This window comes from Bombina bombina, chromosome 5 (genome assembly GCF_027579735.1).
Source record: "Bombina bombina isolate aBomBom1 chromosome 5, aBomBom1.pri, whole genome shotgun sequence".
In the NCBI taxonomy this organism is placed as follows: domain Eukaryota; kingdom Metazoa; phylum Chordata; class Amphibia; order Anura; family Bombinatoridae; genus Bombina; species Bombina bombina.
Window position 1 is genome coordinate 508,839,392 of NC_069503.1, and position 27,585 is coordinate 508,866,976.

Sequence of the window (27,585 nt, forward strand, 5' to 3'; positions counted from 1 at the left end):
CTTTGGTTAATACTGAAGTTTTCCTATTGAATAAGCACTTAGTCCCTGAAAGTCTACAACTGATCCTCCAGGTGGCAGGCTTGCTTTTTCTTTAAATAGATAAAAGGTTCTTTGCTTTAAGATTATTGTTCACATTGTCATAATATACAGGGAAAAAAAGAACGTACGCAGTTATTTGGTTTTTGTGAAGTCCATATAAAAAGTAATTTTTTTTTTTATCCTTTTTTTATATTTTCTAGGACTACATCTATCACGAACACACATACACACTAAGTGCTGTGCATTGTATTTGGAAAACTCATGAATACATTAATAATCATTTTCTGTCCATTTGTCTTTGTTTGCTTTTCAGTCTTTTTTTACTTACAAGGTGATGAACAGGCAATTCACAGAGTTCAAGTTCAAAGTTTTAGGAGTTTTCTTCCATTGAGTCCGTTAAAGACTCCATAGGAACGGCTGTGCCTGGCTCGTGCTGTTTTATCCGTTTAATTGTGTTCTTGAGAGCTTGCCGCTTATTGCAGAACCAAACTCTAACAACTTCCCGGTCATAGTTCAGCTTCTCTGCAATTTCTGTCATTTCCTGGCCAGAAGGATGTGTGTTCTTTTCAAAATGGGCATTCAAGATCTCTAGGGCTTGTGGAGTGAACGAAGTGCGTCTCTTGCGCTTTTTTGATGGTTCGCTGCCGATAAACTCTGTCAGGTTCTGCATACCTGCTCGATGGCGGGCCTCAGCCTCTGCCATCCACCGCTCAAGGACAGGCTTTATCTTCTGGGCACTTTTAGGGGTGATGTCCAGCTTTTCAAACCTGGCAGGATACAAAAGGCCAGGGTTCAGTTTGGCTGTCAGACTGCTAGCTATAGTGTTCTCTTGGGCTTCCTGTGGTAGGAAAAAGTGGCTTCTCAGGATGGTGTGTCTGAGGGGAAAATTGAAAAAGAACAATCTTACACTGATGCTCTGCCAGGGAGGGACTTCCTGCTTGCCTAACTACTGTACTGACAGAGATCATTTACAATGGTTTATAACTGTGGAAATGCTGTAAACTAAAACATAATAATTATCCAGCTCCTCTGTATGATTTCTTACATGCAAATACTCACACAATCCATAAATTAAATTTTCAAATATAAATTTAAATTGATGCTGCCCAATTCCTGTGTTTGTATATTTATTCAAATTCTGTATTCTGATCATTTGTATGCAGAGCAAAATAAATATTTGGTGCCACAGAATAATAATATTTTTATAATAATGTAGAATACATCTACAGGTGTAACTAATCAATAAATGTAAATATATATATATATATATATATATATATATATATATATATATATGTGTGTGTGTGTGTTATTAACTATAGCATTTGGAGATTGAAGTGTATATAGTTCAACAAATTAATCATTTATGGAGGCAGATTATCTAGTGTTTACCTCTGTATTCAAAAGAAAAAAAAAGCTTTAAGAAAGTGTAGGTAAGGGTGGGGAATACAGTGTTTACTGTGCTTACTTAAGCCAAACTCACAACATTCTGAGCTTGTAAAATGGGAACACAGTCTGGGTTGGGTTTTGTGTAATGGGTTGAACACTAGAAGCTCTGGCTAGGGTTGCCACCTCAGCCATGTTTCCTGGACACTTATGAGTTACACATGCTGCAGGGTGTGCATTCCTCCCTGCACACCCTGCGGCATATTTAACTTATAAGTGTTCTGTATTTTAAGGGACAGGTGGCAACCTTATCTGGGACAGTGGTACCAATAAGATATTATGGTGCAGTATATGGGACCAGGCATGGCTCTACTCTGTCTACGCCATAAAATGTGGGGGGGTGTCAAAGGCTGATAACAAAGTTTAAAATTAAAGGTACAGGCCTTATTGGTGAAGAGGTCATCCTCAATTACATAGTCAAGGTTTTATTAAGTTTTAAAGGGACATGAAATTCAATTTTTGTTCTTTCATGATTTCGATAGAGCGTGCAATTTTTAACAACTTTTCAATGTACTTCTATTATCTGATTTGATCTCTTAGTATACTTTGTTGAAAGAATACCTATGTAGGCTCAGGAGCAGCATTGAATTACTGGGTGCTAGCAGCTGTGGTTGCACATATATGTCTCTTCTTATTGGTTCAGCTGATATATTCCGCTATCTTCAAGAAGTGCAGTGCTGCTCCTTCAACAAATGATACAAAGCGAATGAAGCAGATTTGATAATACAAATATGGAAAGTTGTTTAAAATTATATGCTGTAACTGAATAATGAAAGAAAAATTTGGTGTTTCATATCCCTTTAAACAAAAAACTGTTCTATCACTGGCATTATGCATTAAAACATGACTGTACTACCATTTGTCTCCATGGGTACTAACATTACCCACAAACACTTGCAGCATTAGACTACAAAACTGAAGCCCTTCATTACGTTACCATGGTGATAGTTCTAGACCATGGAAATTGGGGGTACAAATTAACTTTACTACAGGGCTGATGGGTGTTACTGATGGGGGGATCATAATGTTCTACTACTTACCACAGTGTTTCCTTTCCCTTTTTACCCCTCTCCTTCCCCTGGGTAGAGCAAAATATATTTAAAAACAGGACTGCCTTGCTAATTTATGGCTGGTGACATGAGAAGTTAAAGTGATCACAAACTGTTTTGTTGTAATCTGCCATACAGCCAGTCTGAAGCCAAACTGCCCCCTCCAGCTGTCTACTACCGTGAAACAATACCTTCATCAGTCAGTGAGAGGAGATGGGTTGTATATATTTAATTAAAGCAGGAACATATTTGTTCTTACTGTCACTTTAAATGCAATTGTTAATGTTTTTTCAAACACACTTTTTAAAGCTAATACAGAAAAGTGTATGTTTAAAAGGGACAGGAAAGCCAAAAATGTTCTTTCATGAATGAGATAAAACTTACAGTTTCAAGCAACTTTCAATGTAATTCTATTATCTAATTTACTTTGTTCTCCTGGAATAAAAAAAAAAAAAAAAAGAATACCTTGGTAGGCACGGGAGCAACAATGTACTACTGGGAACAAGCTGCTGATTGTATAAATACATACCCCCCCCAACAATCCCGATTTTAGGGGTCTGTCCCACTGTCCCGGGTTGCTAGCCATCTGTCCCGCATTGCCCCATGCATTTAAAAATAATGGGTTAGATACCTGTTAGATTCCTTGTGGGAAAGTAATAGTGTGTGGGTTAAGCAGGAGTAGGAAGGATGCATACCCTCTCACCTCAGGTAATGATGACCTCTAACCCCTGGTAGTGATGACGTCTACCCCTGGTGATAATACTAGCAGGCCTTCAGTTTTATAAGTTGAGCAGTGCGTGTGTGTGTGTATCTGCCTGTATAAGTGTAAGCTATGTAGTGTGTGTGTATCTGCCTGTATAAGTGTAAGCTATGTAGTGTGTGTGTATCTGCCTGTATAAGTGTAAGCTATGTAGTGTTTGTGTATCTGCCTGTATAAGTGTATGATATGTAGTGTGTGTCTGCATTAGGGATGGGCAAATGTTTCGCAATATTCGAAAAATGAAACGAATTTTAATACATTTGTTTGTTCGAATCGAATTTCGAATGTTTACATAACATTCTAACATTCGATTTTTGAATGTTCGGTTTCGAATTTTACAATTACATCCGAAAATATATGTTTCGAAAAATTCGAATTTATATTTGTAATAGTATTTCTAATGCTTTCTTTAAATGTAATATTCAAATTATGCAATATTTGAATTCGAAAAATTCAAATTTATATGTTTGTAATAGTATTTCTAATGCTTTCTTTAAATGTAATATTCGAATTATGCAATATTCTATATAGAAACATTCAAAATTATATATTTGTATCTATTATGTATCAATTTACTAGATTCCCTCCCTATTATGAACTATTGAACTTCTGAATAGTATTTGTTAAATAGAATGTTAAATTCAAAATTTCGAATGTGGACATTCGATATAATTATAAACATTTGAATTCGAAAGTGACATTCGAAAACTGTAAATAGCATTTGATTATAGAATTTTTAAGAATATTCGTTCTTATCAACATTCGGATTTATAATTCGAATTTCGGTAAAAACAATCGTTCTAACATTCGAATTCGGAAATTTACACATTCGCTCATCCCTAGTCTGCATGTGTAAGTGTATGCTATGTAGTGTGTGTGTATGTGCATGTTTAAGTGTATGCTATGTAGTGTGTGTGTATCTGCATGTGTAAGTGTATGCTATGTAGTGTGTGTGTATGTGCATATGTAAGTGTATGCTATGTAGTGTGTGTGTATGTGCATGTGTAAGTGTATGCTATGTAGTGTGTTACTGTGCATTTTTGCTAACTTTAAAGGCCAGAATCTAGAATATTAATGAGGAAAGCAGAGAGCAGTTTTAAAGAATCTATTATTAAATGTCCAATTAAGATAAAAAATATTTAGCACTGTCTCTGCAAAGGTTAATTAAATACAGAGCTCACATAGCTATACCAGTGGTTTGAGCTTGTGTTTGATTTGCTGCCTAAGAGTATTAAAAGATATGACTTTATTTAGAATTTTATTTATATTACTTTGGTCTTATGATTTTCTAAACCCTGCCCTGCTCCCGCCCACCACATTTCAAATTTTTGCTGCGGGGCGGGGGGGAGGGGGGAAGTTCCGGCGAGCCTGAAGGCTCGCACGGAAACAGGGGCATCAAGCTTTATAAATCGGCCCCTATGTATTTATTGCTCTCGCTCTGTCTCTCTCACACACACACATATACACAAAAACAAACACATATACAGACACACACCCATACAAACATACACACACAGACACACAAACACACATACACAAAAACACACACATATACAGACACACACACACACCTATACAAACATATACACACACACTCACATATACAGACAACACACTCAAATATACAGACACACACACACCCATACAAGCACACACATACACACACACACACACAACACTCTTGCTGCTTTGCATTCCATAATAAAACTTAAAACATAGAGATTCCAACCTTGATCATCTGACTCTAACCTCCTTGCCACAGGTTAAAACAGTTATATGCTTTAAATTAACCTTATTATGGAAAAAAAAAATCCTGTATGAAGTGACCACAAGTTCCATGCCTTTTTTTTGTCATTGCAGTGTAAATTTTTAAAAAAGAGAACATTTTAAACCAAAATCAATAGTTTTTCAATATATTATTGATTAATACTTGATAGTTATAACTAGTTTTGAAGAATGTTTATTAGTTTAAATGTTGAAGAAATCCAAAGCATTATTTGGTGCAAACTAGGATATTAGTTTAAAACTGTATAATAAGGAACAAGTATCTGATCTTTTGAATAACATGGACGCTTCCTAGGCACTGCAATAGATTTACGGTGGGTAATTTCATCATCAATATAGGTTGAGTAATTAATGCTTTGCAATTAAATTCAAATTAGCATCTTAACAGAGCAATCAAAGTTCCGTTTAAGATTTTTTTTTCTGTGAGTATGATATAGATAAAGTGCAAAATTATTGGCAAACAAAAAGAAAAGTAGAAATTCATATCATTGAAGGTCTTTATCTGTGTTGATTCTTCACTACATGATATTTGGTATAACAATATACAAGTCATGAAACAAATTTCCCAGCAGTGGTATCCTTGTATAGACTGAATAAAGGTTATTTTCTACAGGGAGGTATCTTATAAGAAAAAACAGTAGGGGATGTCATAGAAGTGAGAGGATCCTATGGAGCGTTTTGTATTTAACAACAATCAATGGGTTTTATGGAAAATCATTGAGCAAAATGTGAGCGGCAAGCTCAGTACCCCATACTGATGTTATTTATAACCTTAGTCTTAAACTGCGGGAAAAGTAGACTTCTGTTCTACAGGGAATACATTAAAAATATAAAAGCTGATAAAAAGACAGAGAATTCCATGGATCACCATAAAAAAAAAAAAACACTTAAATGAGCTAAGATTCTGTTGCCTGTTTTCTTATGGAAAGTGGGGGGAGGGGGGGGGGGTCTGAGGTAACAAGGTTTTGTTAAAGGATAAAAAAACATCTTACCTCAGGGTCTTCATGCATAAACACATATTCATGCAAATACGCAACATGTCTGCAGCTGCCTGTCTTAAAATATATATATTTTTTCTTATTTATTTAATTTTGTTTGGGAAGTTATATTGGTTACATCTGGTTGCATTTATTATGATAGTTGTTAGCCCTCTCTGGCAACCAAAGGGTTAATGAAGATGTCAGGTAAACACATGCTGCCATTAGTTTTATGAAGTTGTGTTATACCTGGACAATATATGGTTAAACATCTTTGTAATTGGCAGTAATTAAAATCAATGGTAAAAATACGCTGTTCATTTCTTTTATATTCTACATCATTTTTGACTAATAATATATTTCTCCTTCCCCCATATTTCGTTACCTTTTCCTCCTCCACGTCACATGTGTTATGTATAATTATCCATATTCTCACTTTGAGTAAGTTGCTTTGAGTTTTCCAGTTTCTTTGTGTGCTCTTCCTATATTTCAAACTCTACCTGTCTCTTTCTACCTATTGTTACTCACTAATTTTTCTTTCCCTATATATTACTATTCGTGAAGTTATCAGAATCACTTGAAACAGAAGAGTTATTTGATTGCTGGTTTAAATAAGCAACAAAGCTTTAAATACGAACTTCCCAACCTATGTAATGGAAAAAAGTTGGGTCAAGGTGATTAAACTTGGCAATGTGGAGTTGGCCAAAAGTTAAAAAAAAAGTTGTTTAAAATGGTATGATCTATCTAATGATGAAGAGAAAGAAAAAAAAATTTTCATGTCCTTTTAACTGACATCTCATCCAACGTGCTTAAAGGGACACTCAGGTTTTATTAAATTGTCATGATTCAGATACAGCATGTAATTTTAAACAACTTTCCAATTCACTTCCATTAAAAAAATGTGCACAGTCTTTTATATTTACACTTTTTTTGAGTCACCAGCTCCTACTGAGCATGTGCAAGAACTCAGACTATACATATATGCATTTGTGATTGGCTGATTGCTATCACATGGTACAGGGGGAGTGGAAATATACATAACTTTAAAATGTGTTAGAAAAGAATCTACTACTCATTTGAAATTCAGAGTAAATGCTTTTGTATTGTCTTGTTATCTTGCATTTGTTGATTATGCAAATCTGCTGTGTTTACTGGTCCTTTAAGCTGACTGATTTTGATTGGCTGCAAAGAATCTGATCAGTTTCAAGTGATTCTGAAACCAACTTACCAAATTGACATTAGCCAGCAAAAGACAAATTCAATTATTGAAGTAAAATATAATACATTAACACTATTCAATTTTAAATGTAACATTATTATATTATACATTAAATTATAATATACACTAACAAATACTGTGTTATCAAACATCTAATTAATTTTATATATTTAATTTAATGTATAATATATTATTTTTTAAATGCAAACAATTACAAGGGGGTGTTTTATTAACTTTATTTAATTAGCTCATTCTTTGTTATGATGCCTCTTGTTTTTTCTAAATAGCTTCACACATGAAGCTTGCTATAGTTACTTCTTTAAGGGCCTGATGATCTGTGGCTCGGAAAGAAATCACACAAAATCTTTCGGGGGGGGGGTTGCGTATCATTTTGTAATATACGTATCTCTCCTCTTATCTCATCTTAGATTATCTTGCCAGAGCAGAGAGCTTTAGATCATCCAGCCTTTAGTCCTACCTATAGAAAGTCAGTAGAAGATCATGCAACTTGAAGTGGCAAGTAGGACTTTGTGGATGACTGACTTGCTATACTTAATACTATACCACTATTTTCTTTTCTTTATTTTTTAATATTAATTAAAAGAATTGTTTAATATTAATATAATGGATCTGAACTGACTTGATCTCGTAATGTTGATTGTTTTTACCAAAAATCCACCAGTGTTCTCTGCTGTGAATTATTGTTGTGTTTATGGTGATCCTTTGAAGGTGATATGCATTTGAAAAGGGAGATTATCCTCTTTCAAATGAGGGTTTCCATGTCACTCTATAAAGTATGGGGGCTGAGATATAACTTCTGTAAGAGGAGAACCCCTACATCACAAACAATGAAGGTGGCCCCTGCCCCTGAACACTTCCAAATTGTGTGTGAAATCGGGCATAATATGATGATATCACCACACATTACCAGTAATGTGGCAATACAGGTGAACTATAAGGGATCTCCAGTCCCTCTAGAGAATAAACGTAGCCTCTGCACCAGGCAGGTAAAGCAGAAAACGGTCCTGAAATGTCATTTACACTAAAGGAGTTAATGGACTTAAACTCTACAACTATAAAAATGGCTGAACGACCTTATTCAGTAGGTTAATTTTTTGGGGGGGAAGCATAACATTTTTATTTTATTCAACTTTTATTGCAGTTATAACAAATTTCTATTAAAAGGCGAGTGAAATCAGAATTGTACTTGTTTATTTTTGTCTTTCACTGAAATATTTTTCTTAAAACAAATTTAGCTGCAATAAGTGTAAATTGGACGTATAAAGTTTCATAGAGCAAATATGTACTCCGTCTCTGTTTTTGGTAGTTGACCCTGCTTTTCATATTTGGCAAAATGTAGCTCTCATGGAAAAACAGAGAATTCTAGTCAGCTAACCTCTGTTCAGCTTTGCACTTTTCTCAAATTGGATCTCTTTACTGTTAAAAAATAGTTTTGTGATCTTTTTCTTCTAAAATACTTTTATTAAACTAAATACTACATAGACAGTTAAAGGGCAGCATATTAAAAGGCATTTATATTTTAAGCCTTTTATTTTGAAGAAAATAGCTAAAAGACAATTAACAAACAAACAGTATCATGCAGAACATGCAGAGATTGGAATGAAAATGATGTTATAGGTTACCTGCAAATGGCAGACTGGCTGTAAGCTGGGCCTTCTGTTGCACTTAATGCTTGGCCCACTTGAGTTTGGGTCAGGCCAAGTGATAAGCGTCGTATTTTAAAAGCTTTAGCAAATTCTCGTATTTCTTCAAGATTTACTCCATCAACCTCTCCACTTGCAGTTTGAGGATCTGTAAAAAGTATATAAAGTTATAGCAATCCTTATTGTCTTAATAATGCTCTGGAGCAGACTTCAACTATGTGTTTAACCCTTTTGCAGTGTTTAAACAACAGTGTAATATTAAAATGTTATAATACATTAGCACTTTTATCTACCTTCATTTGTTTAATTACAGTTTCATATGCTGTGATAGCAAATGTTTGACTACAGTGTACCTTTAAGTGTCTTATTTTTGTTTTTAACCCCTTAATGACCAGTGCCGTTGTTTAGCTCTTAAGGACCAATGCAATACCTTCTATGGTGCTGCTGTCCTGGGCCCTTTCTGCAGCAATCTTGCTGACAACGTCGAGATTGCGCTATTTCTATGTCCCTCTCTGCATTAGTTTGTGGTATGGGAGGGTCAGGTGAGAGGTGGGTGGGCAGCCCATCGTTAGAGGGGGCAAGAGAGGGAGGGAGCAGGTGGGACCACTACACTGCAGTTAAACATTTACACAGCGAGAGGGATGGAGGGAAAGAGAGAGGGATCCACTACCTACAGAAAATGTGTTGGGAGAGGGGGCCCTACAGAACATCACTTTGAGGGGGGAGGGGAGGCTGCTACACTACAGAAAAATGTTGTTGATTTATTTTTATTTTTTTGAAATACATAAAAAAAGGTAAAAATGTATATGAACTGAGTTCTTTCAGAAAGCTGCCAGTACCTAAGATGGCAGATACTAGTTAGAGGGGGTGTGTGTTAAGAGTGCTGTTTGGGGGATCACGGAGGGGAGGGTAATATTTTTTTGTAATAATTTTTATTAGATAGTGTTATTATGGGTGTAACTGTATGAGGGTACACTGCAGGAAAAAAATGCCCTAAAACTTCACATTGGCAGACTGTCTGATAGTACTTAAGATGGTGGTGACCAGTGGGGGGTGAGGTTTGGAAGAGAGCTGTTTAGGAGGGATCAGGGGGTGGGAGGTATCAGGTGGGTGGGTAATCTCATTCTCTACACTATACCTAAACTTACAAGCTGTCTTAATAACCCCTTCACTGCCAGGAATTTCAAATGTGTGGTTCGCTGCTGCAATTAGCAGCCTTCTAATTACCAAAAGCCAATAGCAAAGCTATGAATATTTGCTATTTCTAAATAAAGGGGATCCCAGAGAAGCTTTTTCAACCACTTGTGTTATGACTGCATACGTGATATGTAAATAATTTCAGTGAGAACCCCAAAGTTTGTGAAAAAGTTAACAATTGTTTTTAATTTGATTGCATTTGGCAGAGAAATGGTGGCATGAAATATACCAAAATGTTCTCTACTAAAAAAAAATATATAGTTTTGATATAGTTTTTGGTAAATAAAATAAAAAATACAAAAATGCTAAAAATGCTCTGGTCTTTTGAGTATGTTTTTGTCTGAAATTCCTGGACCTTAACGGGTTAAGTCTATGAAAATATCTTAGCCAGTGATCTGTACCTTTAACATTAAAGCAAATATATTAAAAAAATGCTTTCCTAGCAACCTTTGAATTTTAGTTTTAAAAGGAAATATTTTCCATTACCCCTTTTAACCCCTTCAGGATAAATGCAATTGTCCAAGTTAATAAAGTAAAGAACAGTGCAGACAGGATGTCACATGTTCGTTGCTGCAATCACATGACTCCAATGGAGCTAACTGACTCCTGAGGGGACTGCCTTCGTTGGATCTACCAGATTTTTTTAACAAAGAGGGGAACAGGGAGCCACACACGTTAGACCGTTCTATGCCGTCCTAACGTCCTTAAAGCCCGGCAGTATGGAAAAGCCTAACAGCATGAAGAGGGTAAAATATTTTATTTAAAGGGACATAATAACCATTTGCTAAATCACTGGAATGTGATGCAGTATAACTGTAAAAATCTGAAAAGCAAATATCACCTGAACATCTTTATGTAAAAAAGGAAGGTTTTTTTGCCTTAAAATGTCTTCAGCTCACAATAGTAAGTGCTCTGTGAACAGTTATACTTTAGCTGCTTTCAGCTGCATGTTGGAAAAAAAAAAACAGCAGCCAATTAGCTTAATTGCTTACTACCCTTTATTTGTACTCTTATCCCATACCCTTTTCACACCATACCCTTATTCCAGTGTTTTTCAACCAGTGTGCCGTGGCACACTAGTGTCCCGTGAGAGATCCTCAGGTGTGCCACGGCAGACTAACAACAGTGTGACATATTTTTTAAACTTTGCTTGTTTTTTACTCCCGATGCAGGGGTAGTTTGTAGGAGGCATGGCATAACAGCACAATACATACAGTATGTTTGTGTTTGTGTGTATGTGTATATATATATATATGCTGTATTAGGCTACAATGTGTGATTTTATTTAAAATTTTGGGATGGTGGTGTGCCACAGGATTTTTTAATGTAAAAAAGTGTGCCACGACAAAAAAAAGGTTAAAAATCACTGCCTTATTCAGCTAGCTGCACCAGAAGTCACTCCCACACCTTTGGGAGTGACCTCTGATGCCAAAAAAGAAATTTAAACCTATTCCTGACACAGAAGCCCATACCTTAATTTGTCTCCCTTCATATACATTCAGTGCAGTTTATTAATCAGTGTTGAAGTCACACTTTACTGTGATCTCATGAGATTTCACTGAATTCATAGTAAACTTCCTTAAACTTGTTGGGAACAGAAGCAACTCTGCTTGCTTTGGGACACTAGGGGGTGATAAAGATAATGGGCTAGATTACAAGTGGCGTGGTATATTGCGTTTTCACAAATGCAAAACTCCGCTAGAGTTAAGCTTTTTGTGCTAGCTGAGTTGCACTCTAATTACTAGTTAAAAAAAAACATTATTTTGCACAAGCGGTAACCCGACTAGTGCAAAAATCTGAACAACATTGTGTGTGTGTTCACATATTCCCCCATAGAAGTCAATGGAGAAAAAAAAGTGGAAAAAAAAAAAACTAACACCCGACTTTTTTCGCAGCTGCACAAGTCTACTCTATATGGGTGCCAATTTATCAAGCTCAGTATGGAGCTTGATGCCCCTGTTTCCGCACGAGCCTTCAGGCTCGCCGGAAACAGAAGTTATAAAGCAGCGGTCTAAAGATCACTGCTCCATAACTTGTCTGCCTGCTCTGAGGCTGCGGACAGAAATCAACCCGTTCAAATGCTAGCGGCCAATCTGCAGGGGGGTGGCATTGCACAAGCAGTTCACCGCCACCTACATTACACTTATTAACCCCTAATCTGCCGCCCCAACTACATAAATTTATTAACCCCTAATCTGCCGCCCCCAATGTCGCCACCGCCACTATACTAAAGTTATTAACCCCTAAACCTCTGGCCTCCCACATCACTAACACTAAATAAATATATTAACCCCTAAACCTAACCCTAAGTCTAACCCTAACACACCTAACTTTAACATTATTAAAATAATTCTAAACAAAACCTACTATTAATAACTAAATAATTCCTATTTAAAACTAAATACTTACCTGTAAAATAAACCCTAAGCTAGCTACAATATAACTAATATTTACATTGTAGCTATCTTAGGTTTTAATTTTATTTCACAGGTAAGTTTGTATTTATTTTAACTAGGTAGACTAGTTAGTAAATAGTTATTAACTATTAACTAACTACCTAGCTAAAATAAATACAAAGTTACCTGTAAAATAAAACCTAACCTGAGTTACACTAACACCTAACATTACAATAAAATTAAATAAATTCAATTAAAAAAATACATTTATCTAAATTGCAAAAAATAATAAACACTAAATTACACAAAATAAAAAAAGAAATTATCAAAAATAAAAACGAATTACTCCTAATCTAATAGCCCTATCAAAATAAAAAAGCCCCCCAAAATAAAAAAAAACCTTAGACTACACTAAACTGCCAATAGCCCTTAAAAGTGCCTTTTGCTGGGCATTGCCCCAAAGAAATCAGCTCTTTTACCTTTAAAAAAAAAATACAAACAACCCCACAACAGTAAAACCCACCACCCACACAACCTACCCCCCAAATCAAATCCTATCTAAATAAATCTAAGCTCCCCATTGCCCTGAAAATGGCATTTGGATGGACATTGCCCTTAAAAGGGCATTTAGCTTTTTTACATTGCCCAAAACCCTAAGCTAAAAATAAAACCCACCCAATAAACCCTTAAAAAAAACTAACACTAACCCCCGAAGATCCACTTACAGTTTTTGAAGACCCGACATCCATTCTCATCCAGCCGGGAGAAGTCTTCATCCAAGCAGCAAGAAGTCGTCCTCCAGGCAGGCAGAAGTCTTCATCCAGACAGCATCTTCTATCTTCATCCTTCCGACACGGAGCAGCTCCATCTTCAAGACATCCGGCGCGGAGCATCCTCTTCATACGGTTCCAGCCGTACACTGAAGGTTCCCTTTAAGGTACGTCATCCAAGATGGCGTCCCTTGAATTCCGATTGGCTGATAGAATTCTATTGCCCATCCAAATGCCTTTTTCAGAGCAATGGGGAGCTTAGGTTTATTTAGATAGGATTTTATTTGGTTGTGTGGTTGGTGGGTTTTACTGTTGGGGGTTGTTTGTATTTTTTTTACAGGTAAAAGAGCTGATTTCTTTGGGGCAATGCCCTGCAAAAGGCCCTTTTAAGGGCTATTGGCAGTTTAGTGTAGGCTAGGGGTTTTATTATTTTGATAGGGCTATTAGATTAGGTGTAATTAGTTTAAATATTTGATAATTTCTTTTTTATTTTGTGCAATTTAGTGTTTATTATTTTTTGTAATTTAGTTAATTGTATTTCATTAATGTAATTTATTTAATTTTAGTGTAATGTTAAGTTTAACTGTAAGACAGGTTAGGTTTTATTTCACAGGTAAGTTTGTATTTATTTTAACTAGTTAGTTATTAAATAGTTAATAACTATTTACTAACTAATCAACCTAGTTAAAATAAATACAAACTTACCTGTGAAATAAAAATAAAACATAAGCTAGATACAATATAACTATTAGTTATATTGTAGATAGCTTAGGTTTTATTTTACAGGTAAGTATTTATTTAGCTTTAAATAGGAATAATTTAGGTATTACTTGTAATATTTATTTGGAATTATTTTAATTAGGTTAAAGTTAGTGGGTGTTAGAGCTAGGGTTACGTTAGGGTTATGGTTAGACTTAGGGTTAGGTTTAGGGGTTAATAACTTTAGTATAGTGGCGGCGACATTAGGGGCAGCAGATTAGGGGTTAATAATATTTAACTAGTGTTTGCGATGCGGGAGTGCAGCGGTTTAGGAGTTAATATGTTTATTTAAGTGGCGGCGATGTCCCGAGCGGTAGATTAGGGGTTAATAATTTTATTTAAGTGTTTGCGATGCGGGAGGGCCTCGGTAGGTAGTTTATGGGTGTTAGTGTACTTTGTAACACTTTAGTTAGGAGCTTTATGGTACAGCTTTGTAGCGTAAAACTCATAACTACTGACTTTCAGGTGGCGGTACAGATCTTGTAGTTATAGGCTGTACCGCTCACTTTTTGACCGGACAGGAAAACTCGTAATACTGGCGCTATGGAAGTCCCATTGAAAAAGGACTTTTTGAAAGGTGCGGTAGTTACGTTGCGTGACGGCCAAAAAGGTGTGCGGTACAGCTATACCTACAACACCTGTAACACCAGCGTTAGTGAAAAAGCAGCGTTATGAGCCATAACCCAAAACTCGTAATCTAGCTGTTTGTTATTAAAAATAAATTGGAACATTATTTTAAACTGCAAGATTTATCTGAATCAGGAAAGAAGCAAATGTGTCTTTCATTTTCCTTTCATTATTGGGAGCCTTGTTTAACCTTGCTTGTTTGTTTGTGAGAAGGGAGTGATAACTTTTAGCTAAATCGAAAGTTACCATTTAAAGTTACCATTCATTGACAGTTTAAAAGTTGCTAAAGCACTGCCTTTAAAAAAATGCTGCTACCAATTTTACTTCTGAATTACAACTATTAAATATTTAGCAAAATTGCAGATCATCGTTGTACTGTGTCTTCAGTTCAATTAAATCATATGCTAAATTGAAAAATTGAACTTAAGTGAAAATAACTGTAAACATTTCATAATAGCATTTTTAGAAGTTTATTATCACTTTTAAACAAATGCAAGTAAACCTGTAGCATGTTAATTTTCCTTTAAGTGAGTAAAATGCAATAACCGTTCAATTATCTCATTGAACATCCTTTTAAATGTTATTATTGATTTACAATGCAATAACAATGCAAGATTCCAGACAAGCTTCAAGATTAAATCTGCCTATAATGCTTATCTTGCAGTGAAACGCGTGGAGAAAAAGATTTTCCATAAAAAAGAGCAAATAATTGAACACACACACTAGGTGAAGATGATTCCTTTGGTGTCGGATAACACAGTCAATTTAAGACTTACCAAGGGAAATGACATAGCTGCTGGAGGAGACTTAGCTTTATATATTTTCTAAACAATGATTTTTTTTACTAAAAATGAGTATTGCTTACAGCCATAGCATAGCACAAAGCATAAAAAATAACAACAATTGAACTAATTAATTGGGAAATACATTTGAACCACTATTCAAATATTTCATTACAAATTAAAGGCCTTTTGACTTACTATAATTAGGAAACAGCTGGGCTTACACCTGTTTCCTTATATTTACCCAAACACTTAAATGTTTCTATGCTCTATTACAGTGATGGCTAAACTTGGCAACCCTGGTATTTCAGAACTACATTTCCCATGATGCTCAACTAGACTGCAGAGTGCCTAAGCATCATGGGAAATGTAGTTTCAAACCATCTGGAGTGCCAAGGTTAGCCATCACTGCTCTATTATGAGCTTGTAGGATGTAGGGATCGTATTTCAAGTTGAAAGTAAAAGTGATCACTTGAGCGCAATTGAAGTTAATGCGCATCGGGATAGTGTGTCCTCAGAGCTCTGGTTAACTGTTTCAGAAAACACATACAAAAAGTATAAAAAAAAAACCCCACATAAAAATACATTGAAAAGTGCAGTTACATAATAACACTAATAAAAAAAGGCAGGCAACGGGCATTAACATAGTGATATATACATATACATGCCTAAATGTGTATTTGTATGTATATATAAACATATATATATATATATATATATATATAAACATATATATATATATATATATATATATATATATATATATATGTATATATACAAATGTATTTTATCCTTCTAGAGAATAAAACGCTGCACTCACCGTTTTTTTGAGAAAATATATTCCAAATTAATCACATCATATCACATGTTTATGAACAAATACCCCCAGACGTTTTGGTACCGGACTGGTACCTTTCTCAATGGGTAGTCAAACTGTATCCAAGAACACTTGGATACAGTTTGACTACCCATTGAGAAAGTTACCAGTCTAGAACCAAAACGTCTGGTGGTATTTGTTCATAAACATGTGATAAGATGTGATTAAATTGTAATATATTTTCTCAAAAAACGGTGAGTGCAGCGTTTTATTCTCTAGAAGGATAAAATAAATTTGTGTATTTGAACACGCAGCACCCTGGCCCCGTGTTTTTGAAGGCTCGCCAGTAACACAAGTTATGGAGCAGCGGCCTAAAGACAGCTGCTCCATAACCTGTCCGTCTGCTCTGAGGAGGCAGACAGAGATCGCCATAATTCAACCCGATCGAATACGATCAGGTTGATTGACACCCCCGATTGGCCGCACATCTGCAGGGGGCGACGTTGCACCAGCAGTTCACAAGAGCTGCTGGTGCAATGCTGAATGCGGAGAGCGTATTGCTCTCCGCATTCAGCGAGGTCTGTCAGACATGATCTGCAATGTCGGATCATGTCCGACAGGCCTTTCATAAATAGGCCCCTTAGTCTGTTGCTGTCTGTCTGACAACTATTGGTGCTAAAACATATGAGATTCTAAAAGACCTGCTACACCCAGAAAAGCCAGCCACAAAGTCTTTGTCTGAAATAATACAAATCTTAACACAACATTTCCAACCACAGCCATTAGAGATTGCTAAACGGTTCAAGTTTTATAGCAGGCGTCAAGAGGCACAAGAGACTGTATCTACATTTGCAATCAGTTTAAAGAAATTGGCTAGTGCTTTTGGGGATTATCTGAATATGGCCCTTAGAGACCAGTTTGTTATGGGTATCAGTACAGAATCTATTCAAAGGCGACTTTTGACAGAGAAGAGCCTGACCTTCCATAAAACACTAGAGATTGCTTCTGTTTTGGAACAGGCCACACGAGACACTAGTTTACTGCAGACGCATTCCCACACTTAGGCCTAGATTTGGAGTTCGGCGGTAGCCGTCAAAACCAGCGTTAGAGGCTCCTAACGCTGGTTTTGGCCGCCCGCTGGTATTTGGAGTCAGGGTCTAACGCTCACTTTTCAGCCGCGACTTTTCCATACCGCAGATCCCCCTACGCCATTTGCGTATCCTATCTTTTCAATGGGATCTTTCTAACGCCGGTATTTAGAGTCGTTTCTGAAGTGAGCGTTAGAGCTCTAATGACAAAATTCCAGCCGCCTGAAAATAGCAGGAGTTAAGAGCTTTCTGGCTAACGCCGGTTCATAAAGCTCTTAACTACGGTACCCTAAAGTACACTAACACCCATAAACTACCTATGTACCCCGAAACCGAGCTCCCCCCACATCGCCGCCACTCGATTAAAATTTTTAACCCCTAATCTGCCGACCGCCACCTACGTTATACTTATGTACCCCTAATCTGCTGCCCCTAACCCCGCCGACCCCTGTATTACATTTATTAACCCCTAACCTGCCCCCCACAACGTCGCCGCCAGCTACTTAAAATAATTAACCCCTAATCTTCCGACCGCAAAGCGCCGCCACCTACGTTATCCCTATGTACCCCTAATCTGCTACCCCTAACACCGCCGACCCCTATATTATATTTATTAACCCCTAATCTGCCCCCCTCAACGTCGCCGACACCTGCCTACACTTATTAACCCCTAATCTGCCGAGCGGACCTGAACGCTACTATAATAAAGTTATTAACCCCTAACCCGCCTCACTAACCCTATAATAAATAGTATTAACCCCCTAATCTGCCCTCCCTAACATCGCCGACACCTAACTTCAATTATTAACCCCTAATCTTCCGAGCGGAGCTCACCGCTATTCTAATAAATGTATTAACCCCTAACGCTAAGTCTAACCCTAACACTAACACCCCCCTAACTTAAATATAATTTACATCTAACTAAATAAATTAACTCTTATTAAATAAATTATTCCTATTTAAAGCTAAATACTTACCTGTAAAATAAATCCTAATATAGCTACAATATAAATTATAATTATATTATAGCTATTTTAGGATTAATATTTATTTTACAGGCAACTTTGTAATTATTTTAACCAGGTACAATAGCTATTAAATAGTTAAGAACTATTTAATAGTTACCTAGTTAAAATAATAACAAATTTACCTGTAAAATAAATCCTAACCTAAGATATAATTAAACCTAACACTACCCTATCAATAAAATAATTAAATAAACTACCTACAATTACCTACAATTAACCTAACACTACACTATCAATAAATTAATTAAACACAATTGCTACAAATAAATACAATTAAATAAACTAGCTAAAGTACAAAAAATAAAAAAGAACTAAGTTACAAAAAATAAAAAAATATTTACAAACATAAGAAAAATATTACAACAATTTTAAACTAATTACACCTACTCTAAGCCCCCTAATAAAATAACAAAGCCCCCCAAAATAAAAAATTCCCTACCCTATTCTAAATTAAAAAAGTTACAAGCTCTTTTACCTTACCAGCCCTGAACAGGGCCCTTTGCGGGGCATGCCCCAAGAATTTCAGCTCTTTTGCCTGTAAAAGAATAAATACAATACCCCCCCCCCAACATTACAACCCACCACCCACATACCCCTAATCTAACCCAAACCCCCCTTAAATAAACCTAACACTAAGCCCCTGAAGATCTTCCTACCTTGTCTTCACCATACCAGGTTCACCAATCCGTCCTGGCTCCAACATCTTCATCCAACCCAAGCGGGGGTTGGCGATCCATCATCCGGTGCTGAAGAGGTCCAGAAGAGGCTCCAAAGTCTTCCTCCTATCCGGCAAGAAGAGGACATCCGGACCGGCAAACATCTTCTCCAAGCGGCATCTTCGATCTTCTTCCATCCGGTGTGGAGCGGGTCCATCTTGAAGCAGGCGACGCGGATCCATCCTCTTCTTCCGTTGTCTCCCGACTAATGACGGTTCCTTTAAGGGACGTCATCCAAGATGGCGTCCCTCGAATTCCGATTGGCTGATAGGATTCTATCAGCCAATCGGAATTAAGGTAGGAATTTTCTGATTGGCTGATGGAATCAGCCAATCAGAATCAAGTTCAATCCAATTGGCTGATCCAATCAGCCAATCAGATTGAGCTCGCATTCTATTGGCTGATCGGAACAGCCAATAGAATGCGAGCTCAATCTGATTGGCTGATTGGATCAGCCAATCGGATTGAACTTGATTCTGATTGGCTGATTCCATCAGCCAATCAGAAAATTCCTACCTTAATTCCGATTGGCTGATAGAATCCTATCAGCCAATCGGAATTCGAGGGACGCCATCTTGGATGACGTCCCTTAAAGGAACCGTCATTAGTCGGGAGACAACGGAAGAAGAGGATGGATCCGCGTCGCCTGCTTCAAGATGGACCCGCTCCGCACCGGATGGAAGAAGATCGAAGATGCCGCTTGGAGAAGATGTTTGCCGGTCCGGATGTCCTCTTCTTGCCGGATAGGAGGAAGACTTTGGAGCCTCTTCTGGACCTCTTCAGCACCGGATGATGGATCGCCAACCCCCGCTTGGGTTGGATGAAGATGTTGGAGCCAGGACGGATCGGTGAACCTGGTATGGTGAAGACAAGGTAGGATGATCTTCAGGGGCTTAGTGTTAGGTTTATTTAAGGGGGGTTTGGGTTAGATTAGGGGTATGTGGGTGGTGGGTTGTAATGTTGGGGGGGGTATTGTATTTATTCTTTTACAGGCAAAAGAGCTGAAATTCTTGGGGCATGCCCCGCAAAGGGCCCTGTTCAGGGCTGGTAAGGTAAAAGAGCTTGTAACTTTTTTAATTTAGAATAGGGTAGGGAATTTTTTATTTTGGGGGGCTTTGTTATTTTATTAGGGGGCTTAGAGTAGGTGTAATTAGTTTAAAATTGTTGTAATATTTTTCTTATGTTTGTAAATATTTTTTTATTTTTTGTAACTTAGTTCTTTTTTATTTTTTGTACTTTAGTTAGTTTATTTAATTGTATTTATTTGTAGCAATTGTGTTTAATTAATTTATTGATAGTGTAGTGTTAGGTTAATTGTAGGTAATTGTAGGTAGTTTATTTAATTATTTTATTGATAGGGTAGTGTTAGGTTTAATTATATCTTAGGTTAGGATTTATTTTACAGGTAAATTTGTTATTATTTTAACTAGGTAACTATTAAATAGTTCTTAACTATTTAATAGCTATTGTACCTGGTTAAAATAATTACAAAGTTGCCTGTAAAATAAATATTAATCCTAAAATAGCTACAATGTAATCATAATTTATATTGTAGCTATATTAGGATTTATTTTACAGGTAAGTATTTAGCTTTAAATAGGAATCATTTATTTAATAAGAATTAATTAATTTCGTTAGATGTAAATTATATTTAAGTTAGGGGGGTGTTAGTGTTAGGGTTAGACTTAGCTTTAGGGGTTAATCAATTTATTAGAATAGCGGTGAGCTCCGCTCGGCAGATTAGGGGTTAATAATTGAAGTTAGGTGTCGGCGATGTTAGGGAGGGCAGATTAGGGGTTAATACTATTTATGATAGGGTTAGTGAGGCGGATTAGGGGTTAATAACTTTATTATAGTAGCGCTCAGGTCCGCTCGGCAGATTAGGGGTTAATAATTGAAGTTAGGTGTCGGCGACGTTGAGGGGGGCAGATTAGGGGTTAATAAATATAATATAGGGGTCGGCGATGTTAGGGCAGCAGATTAGGGGTACATAGGGATAACGTAGGTTGCGACGGTTTACGGAGCGGCAGATTAGTGGTTAAAAAAAATATGCAGGGGTCAGCGATAGCGGGGGCGGCAGATTAGGGGTTAATAAGTGTAAGGTTAGGGGTGTTTAGACTCGGGGTACATGTTAGAGTGTTAGGTGCAGACGTAGGAAGTGTTTCCCCATAGGAAACAATGGGGCTGCGTTAGGAGCTGAACGCTGCTTTTTTGCAGGTGTTAGGTTTTTTTTCAGCTCAAACAGTCCCATTGTTTCCTATGGGGGAATCGTGCACGAGCACGTTTTTGAGGCTGGCCGCATCCGTAAGCAACTCTGGTATCGAGAGTTGCATTTGCGGTAAAAATGCTCTACGCTCTTTTTTTGGAGCCTAACGCAGCATTTGTTTGAACTCTCGATACCAGAGTTAATTTTATGGTGCGGCCAGAAAAAAGCCCGCGGAGCGTTAACAGCCCTTTTACCGCCAAACTCCAAATCTAGGCCTAAGGAAGACCATGTATTTTTCTCCAATGTAAAGCAACAGACTAAACCAGCCAGTAAATTCAGCAAAAGCAGCATCGCCTATTAACTGTTACACATGTGGAGCACAGAATCATGTAGCTTCTGAATGCAGATTTCAAAATGCTCGTTGTCATGGATGTGGTAAAATAGGACACTTAAAGAAGAGGATCTCAGCAGAGTGTCTCAAGCAAAACACATAAGAAAGGAAATTCCCACATGGTTTATAGTGGCGCCACATCAGATTCAGAAGAGGAAATGACAGTTCAGAGTTTGACTGTATACAATATGGCAGCAGGGTTCGAGCCTTTGACAGTTCATGTTAATATTGAAGAAAAAGATTTGACCATGGACTTAGATACTGAGGCTGCAGTTTCAGTTATGACGATTAAAGATTGGAAACAGCTGAAAATTCCAGTACTGCTGCAGCCCACTACCTTGAAGCTACAAACATACTCCAAAGAAGTCTTGACGCCACTGGAGTGTGCATCTGTATCTGTGTGTATAAACAGTAAAACTGCCAATCTTACACTATATATACTAAAATCAGGTGGCCCACCTCTTTATGGAAGGGACTGGATACGGGCCCTTGGTATGCTTGAGAGCCTTAAAAATAGTGAAGTTCATCATATTGGAGTTGATCGTGCCCAGTGGATTCAGAACATTAAGACCAAATATGCCCAGGTGTTTGAAAATGTTCTGGGAAAAGTTAAGAACAAAAGGGTACAGTTACAGTTAAAACCTAGAGCTAGGTCAAAGTTTTTCAAATCACAAACTGTGCCATTTGCTTTAAGGGCAGGAGTTGATGCTAAACTGAGGAGGTTAGAAGAGTTAAAGATTATAACCCCAGTGCATCGTAGTGAGTGGGCTTCTACTATTGTACCGGTAAGGAAGAAAGATGGACAGATCCGAATATGTGGAGACTTTAGGATGGTGTTGAATGAACAGTTAGCAGTGGATAAGTATCCATTACCCAGGACAGAATAGATTTTTGTTAATTTAGCTGGGGGACAACATTTCACAAAGCTTGGTTTAAAAAATGCTAACCTTCAGCTTGAAGTACATCCATATTCTCGCAAGTTACTCACAATCAATACTCACTGTGGTTTATTTCAATATAATCTTATGGTCTTTGGCATTGCTCCTGCACCAACCATCTGGCAACGCACCATGGAAGAACTGTTAAATGCACTACCCCATGCCCAATGCCTTTTAGATGACATGTTAATCCCAGGCAGGACGAGGAAGAACATCGACACAATGTAGAGAGGGTACTGCAGCGGCTAAATACCTACTTATGGGTTCAAAGTCAACTTGGAGAAGTGTGCTTTCAAATTAGAATTTTGTGGCCATGTTATAGATTGTCATGGTCTACACACTGCTGATGACAAAGTCAAAGCCTTGCAATAAGCTCCTATACTACATAATGCATCACAACTACGATCATACCTTGGTCTCCTTAACTATTACCATCGTTTTCTTCCAGTTAGCCCATACGTTACACCCACTACATTAGCTTCTTGAGACAAATCAACCCTGATTGTGGAGCAGTGAATGCAATAAAGCCTTCCAGAAATCCAAGATCCTACTCCTGTGTTCCCGCATGTTAACGCACTATGATCTTCAGAAACCTCTCATGATAGCATGTGATGCTTCCCCTTATGGTTTAGGGGCTGTCTTGTCACACACAATGCCAGTTGGGACAGAGTGACCGGTAGCCTTTGCTTCTCATTCTCTAACAACGGCAGAGAAGAACTATTCTAAATTAGACAAGGAAGCATTGGCCATTGTATGGGCTGTTCAGAAGTTCCATAACTATATTTATGGTAGAAAATGTACTCTTTTAACTGACCATAAGCCACTGCTGACTATCTTTAATCCAAGGACAGGAATTTTAACCACTACAGCAGCTAGATTGCAAAGGTATGCTCTAACTTTGGGAGAATATAATTACTCCATCAAATACCGGGCCCATAATTCCCATGGTAATGCTGATGCCTGTGATGTACAGCGAGCATACATACTACGAGCAAAAGAACTCACACTCAGAAATGGATCTATTTTATGGGGTGAGAGAGTTATGGTTCCTAACGGGCTACAGCAAGCTATGTTAAAACTTCTTCATGAAGGACACCCAGGGCCGCCACTAGAAATTTTGGGGCCCCTGACTCAACCATTGATGAGGGCCCCCCCCCCCTTCCTTTGACATGTGCAATTTTTGACCAAGTGACTAAAACGTATATGCACTTTATTTTTAATTGTCTATTTAAACTTGGAAATGTTGTAATGGTAGTGACACACACATACACACACACACACTCATACACTGAAACACACAAACACACTCACACATAAGGATTCACATATAGACACTCTAGCAGACACGCAAAGAAACACACTCAGACACAGACACCCAAACAGACACTTAGCACTTGTTTACATTGACCTGACAAGTAATGAGGTAAACTACAGTTTTGTAAAAATAAAATAAAAATGGAGATTTAGAAAACAATATATGAAGTTCTGATTATCTTTTTGTAAAGGAAGATGACAACTAAATTATGACAACAGCATGCAGTGGCTGAAAGGAAGGGCCCTGAACTGCCTAAACAATAATTTAAAGGTTAAATGGTGGATTGGTTACTTCCGGAAAGGTCTTGTTAGTCTCAAAGTCTGTAGAAAGATGTGAATAATTAGTAGTAAGGTCAAAATGTCCTAAAAAGGAACAGACAATGGACACACACACACAAACTCAAACTTGCACATACACCCAAGGAAACACCAACAGAGACAGCCTCAGAAAACGCTCAAAGACATACACACACACACAGAGACACCCACAGAAAACGCACAAAGACATACACACACACACACACAGAGACAACCACATAAAAAACACAGAAAGACATACATACACACACCCTCACAGAGACACCCACATAAAACACACACCCTCACAGAGACATCCACAGAAAACACAGACATACATACATACACACACACACACCCTCACAGAGACATCCACAGAAAACACAGACATACACACCCACCCTCACAGAGGCATCCAGAGAAAATACACAAAGACAAACATACACAAACCCTCACAGAGACACCCACAGAAAAAGCTCAAAGACATATGCACACACCCTCACAGACATCCACAGAAAATGCACAAAGACATACACACCCACCCTCACAGAGAGACCCACAGATAAAAAATGCATACACACTCCTAGAGAAACAAACCAAAGTACAAATACATAAACACAGACACCCACAGAAACACTCACAGGAGGAAACATTTATGCACCTTGCATCCCCTAAATCAACAGTGTGTGACATGCATGATAAAAAAAATTAGAAATTAAGAGATCACTTTTTGAAGAATCATATTTGTAAATGTGCAAACAAAAATAATTCTGTGAATTCAAAATTGTAAATTAATGAGCTGGGTAGATGGCTAGATGAAGAAAAGTACCTTTAAAAGGTTGACATATGTTTGTTTTTTTCCCCAACCAAGAGCACCACTTCAAATATAGTGTACAAATGTTCCCATCTGTCAGCTGTACTTGTGTATTGAGGAGGAAACATTTCTGCATGGTTTTAAATATAGAATTTCTACAGCATTGTCAAATAAATACACTGCTGCTAAAAAAATGTGTTTTCATGGACCCCTAGCCCCACCAAACAACTACTACCACACTGAAGTAACAATCCAAAATTGCACAAAGAAATAAAAAACATTTGCTAAGTAAGTCCTACCTCCTCTGCAAATCAAAGTGATCTGCCGTCTGACTCAGGCACACACTGTACAAAGTGCCAAGTCTGTCTCACACTGCGCATAGTGGTTTAGTGCACACTAAGAAATCCTCTCAAATGATAATACTTTACTCCTTGTAATAACATTTCCCATGCTCAATTAGCACTCTGCTGTAGTACCCACTGGTGGCTGCCCAAATTTTTTTTTTTTTTTAGTTCTTGACTCATGGGCCCCCCCTGGCTCATTGGGCCCCTGACAGGAGTCACCTCTGTCACCCCCTGATGGCGGCCCTGAGGACACCCAGGCATTGTCAGAATGAAACATAAGGCTAGGAGTCATGTTTGGTGGCCGGCCATTGAGAACTATGTTATGACATGCAAAGGGTGTGTTAAAGCTCAAAGTCAGCTTCCACAAGGAGCTGTACAACCATGGGACTGGTCTACTACTCCTTGGGAGAGACTACATTTGGACTTTGCCAGTCCTATTGATGGAATCTCATACTTAATCATAATTGATGCACACTCTAAGTGGCCAGAAGTAATTCCAATGACAAGGACTACAACTACTGAAGTCATATCAGCATTAGAAACACTGTTTTCAGTATTTGGGATGCCAAGAAAACTGGTCACAGACAACAGCCCCCAGTTTGTGTCACAAGACTTCCAGAATTTTTTACATACGAATGGAATTCACCATCATCAGACGGTACCATATCACCCAGCAACCAACGGACAAGCAGAGAGATTTGTCCAAACCTTTAAAAGGGCACTGAAAGCTCTAAAAGCAGAGAAGCAGCTGAGTACTAAAAACATTTTACAATTTTTGCAACAATATAGGGTAGTGATGTCGCAAACCTAAAATTTTGCGTTCGCAAACGGCGAACGCGAACTTCCACAACTGTTCGCGAACAGGTGAACCGGGCGAACTGCCATAGACTTCAATAGGCAGGCGAATTTTAAAACCCACAGGGACTCTTTCTGGTCACAATAGTGATGGAAAAGTTGTTTCAAGGGTACTAACACCTGGACTGTGGCATGCCGGAGGGAGATCCATGGCAAAACTCTGCAGAGTCAGGTTTTAATCCATAAAGGGCATAAATCACCTAACATTCCTAAATTGTTTGGAATAACGTGCTTTAAAACATCAGGTATGATGTTGTATCGATCAGGTAGTGTAAGGGTTACGCCCGCTTCACAGTGAGAGACCAAACTCCCTGTTTAAAGGGACAGTCTACACCAGAATTTGTATTGTTTTAAAAGATAGATAATCCCTTTATTACCCATTTCCCAGGTTTGCATAACTAACACATTTATAATAATATACTTTTAACCTCTGTGATTATCTTGTATCTAAGCCTCTGCAAACTGCCCCTTTTTTCAGTTCTTTTGACAGACTTGCAGTCTAGCCAATCAATGCCTGCTCCCAGATAACTTCTTGTGCACTAGCACAGTGTTATCTATATGAAATACGTGAACTAACACCCTCTAGTGGTGAAAAACTGTTAAAATGCAATCTGAAAGAGGTGCGCTTCAAGGTCTAAGAAATTTGCATATGAACCTCCTAGGTTAAGCTTTCAACTAAGAATACCAAAAGAACAAAGCAAAATTGGTGATAAAAGTAAATTGGAAAATTGTTTAAAATGACATGCTCTATCTGAATCATGAAAGTTTATTTTGGCCTAGACTGTACCTTTAACGCACCGCAAACAACCGCAAACAGTCAATTTGCACAACCGCAAACTCCCCATTTTTTAAAATCTACACTACTGTTACACCAGATATGAGTTGCACTGGGGTGACACTGTGCCCTGGCAGGCAGGCAGGCACTGAAACGCACACGTGTGAAGGAAACTGACTGCTATTATTTAACACAGTCAAAAAAGTGTTGTTTTTTTTAAATCTACACTACTGTTACACCAGATATGAGTTGCACTGGGGTGACACTGTGCCCTGGCAGGCAGGCACTGAAACGCACACGTGTGAAGGAAACTGACTGCTATTATTTAACACAGTCAAAAAAGTGTTGTTTTTTTTTAAATTACACTACTGTTACACCACATATGAGTTGCACTGGGGTGACACTGTGCCCTGGCAGGCAGGCTTTTAAATGCACATGTGTGAAGGAAACTGACTGCTATTATTTAACACAGTCAAAAAAGTTTTTTTTTTTTTTTTTTTTAAATCTACACTACTGTTGCACCACATATGAG

The 27,585-nt window shown here is 37.6% G+C and overlaps 1 protein-coding gene across 1 annotated transcript in view; it reads right to left on the reverse strand.

Annotated features, from left to right (window-relative positions):
* Nucleotides 1-409: 409 nt before the first annotated feature.
* Nucleotides 410-27,585, reverse strand: part of POU6F2 (POU class 6 homeobox 2) — a 675,911-nt gene continuing 648,735 nt past the window's right edge. Inside the window, exons 8-9 of the mRNA XM_053714422.1 lie at nt 8,919-9,087; nt 410-914 (exon numbers count right to left, since the gene is read on the reverse strand). Coding sequence (XP_053570397.1) covers nt 410-914; nt 8,919-9,087 — 674 coding nt within the window. The remainder of the gene's footprint in view (nt 915-8,918; nt 9,088-27,585) is intronic.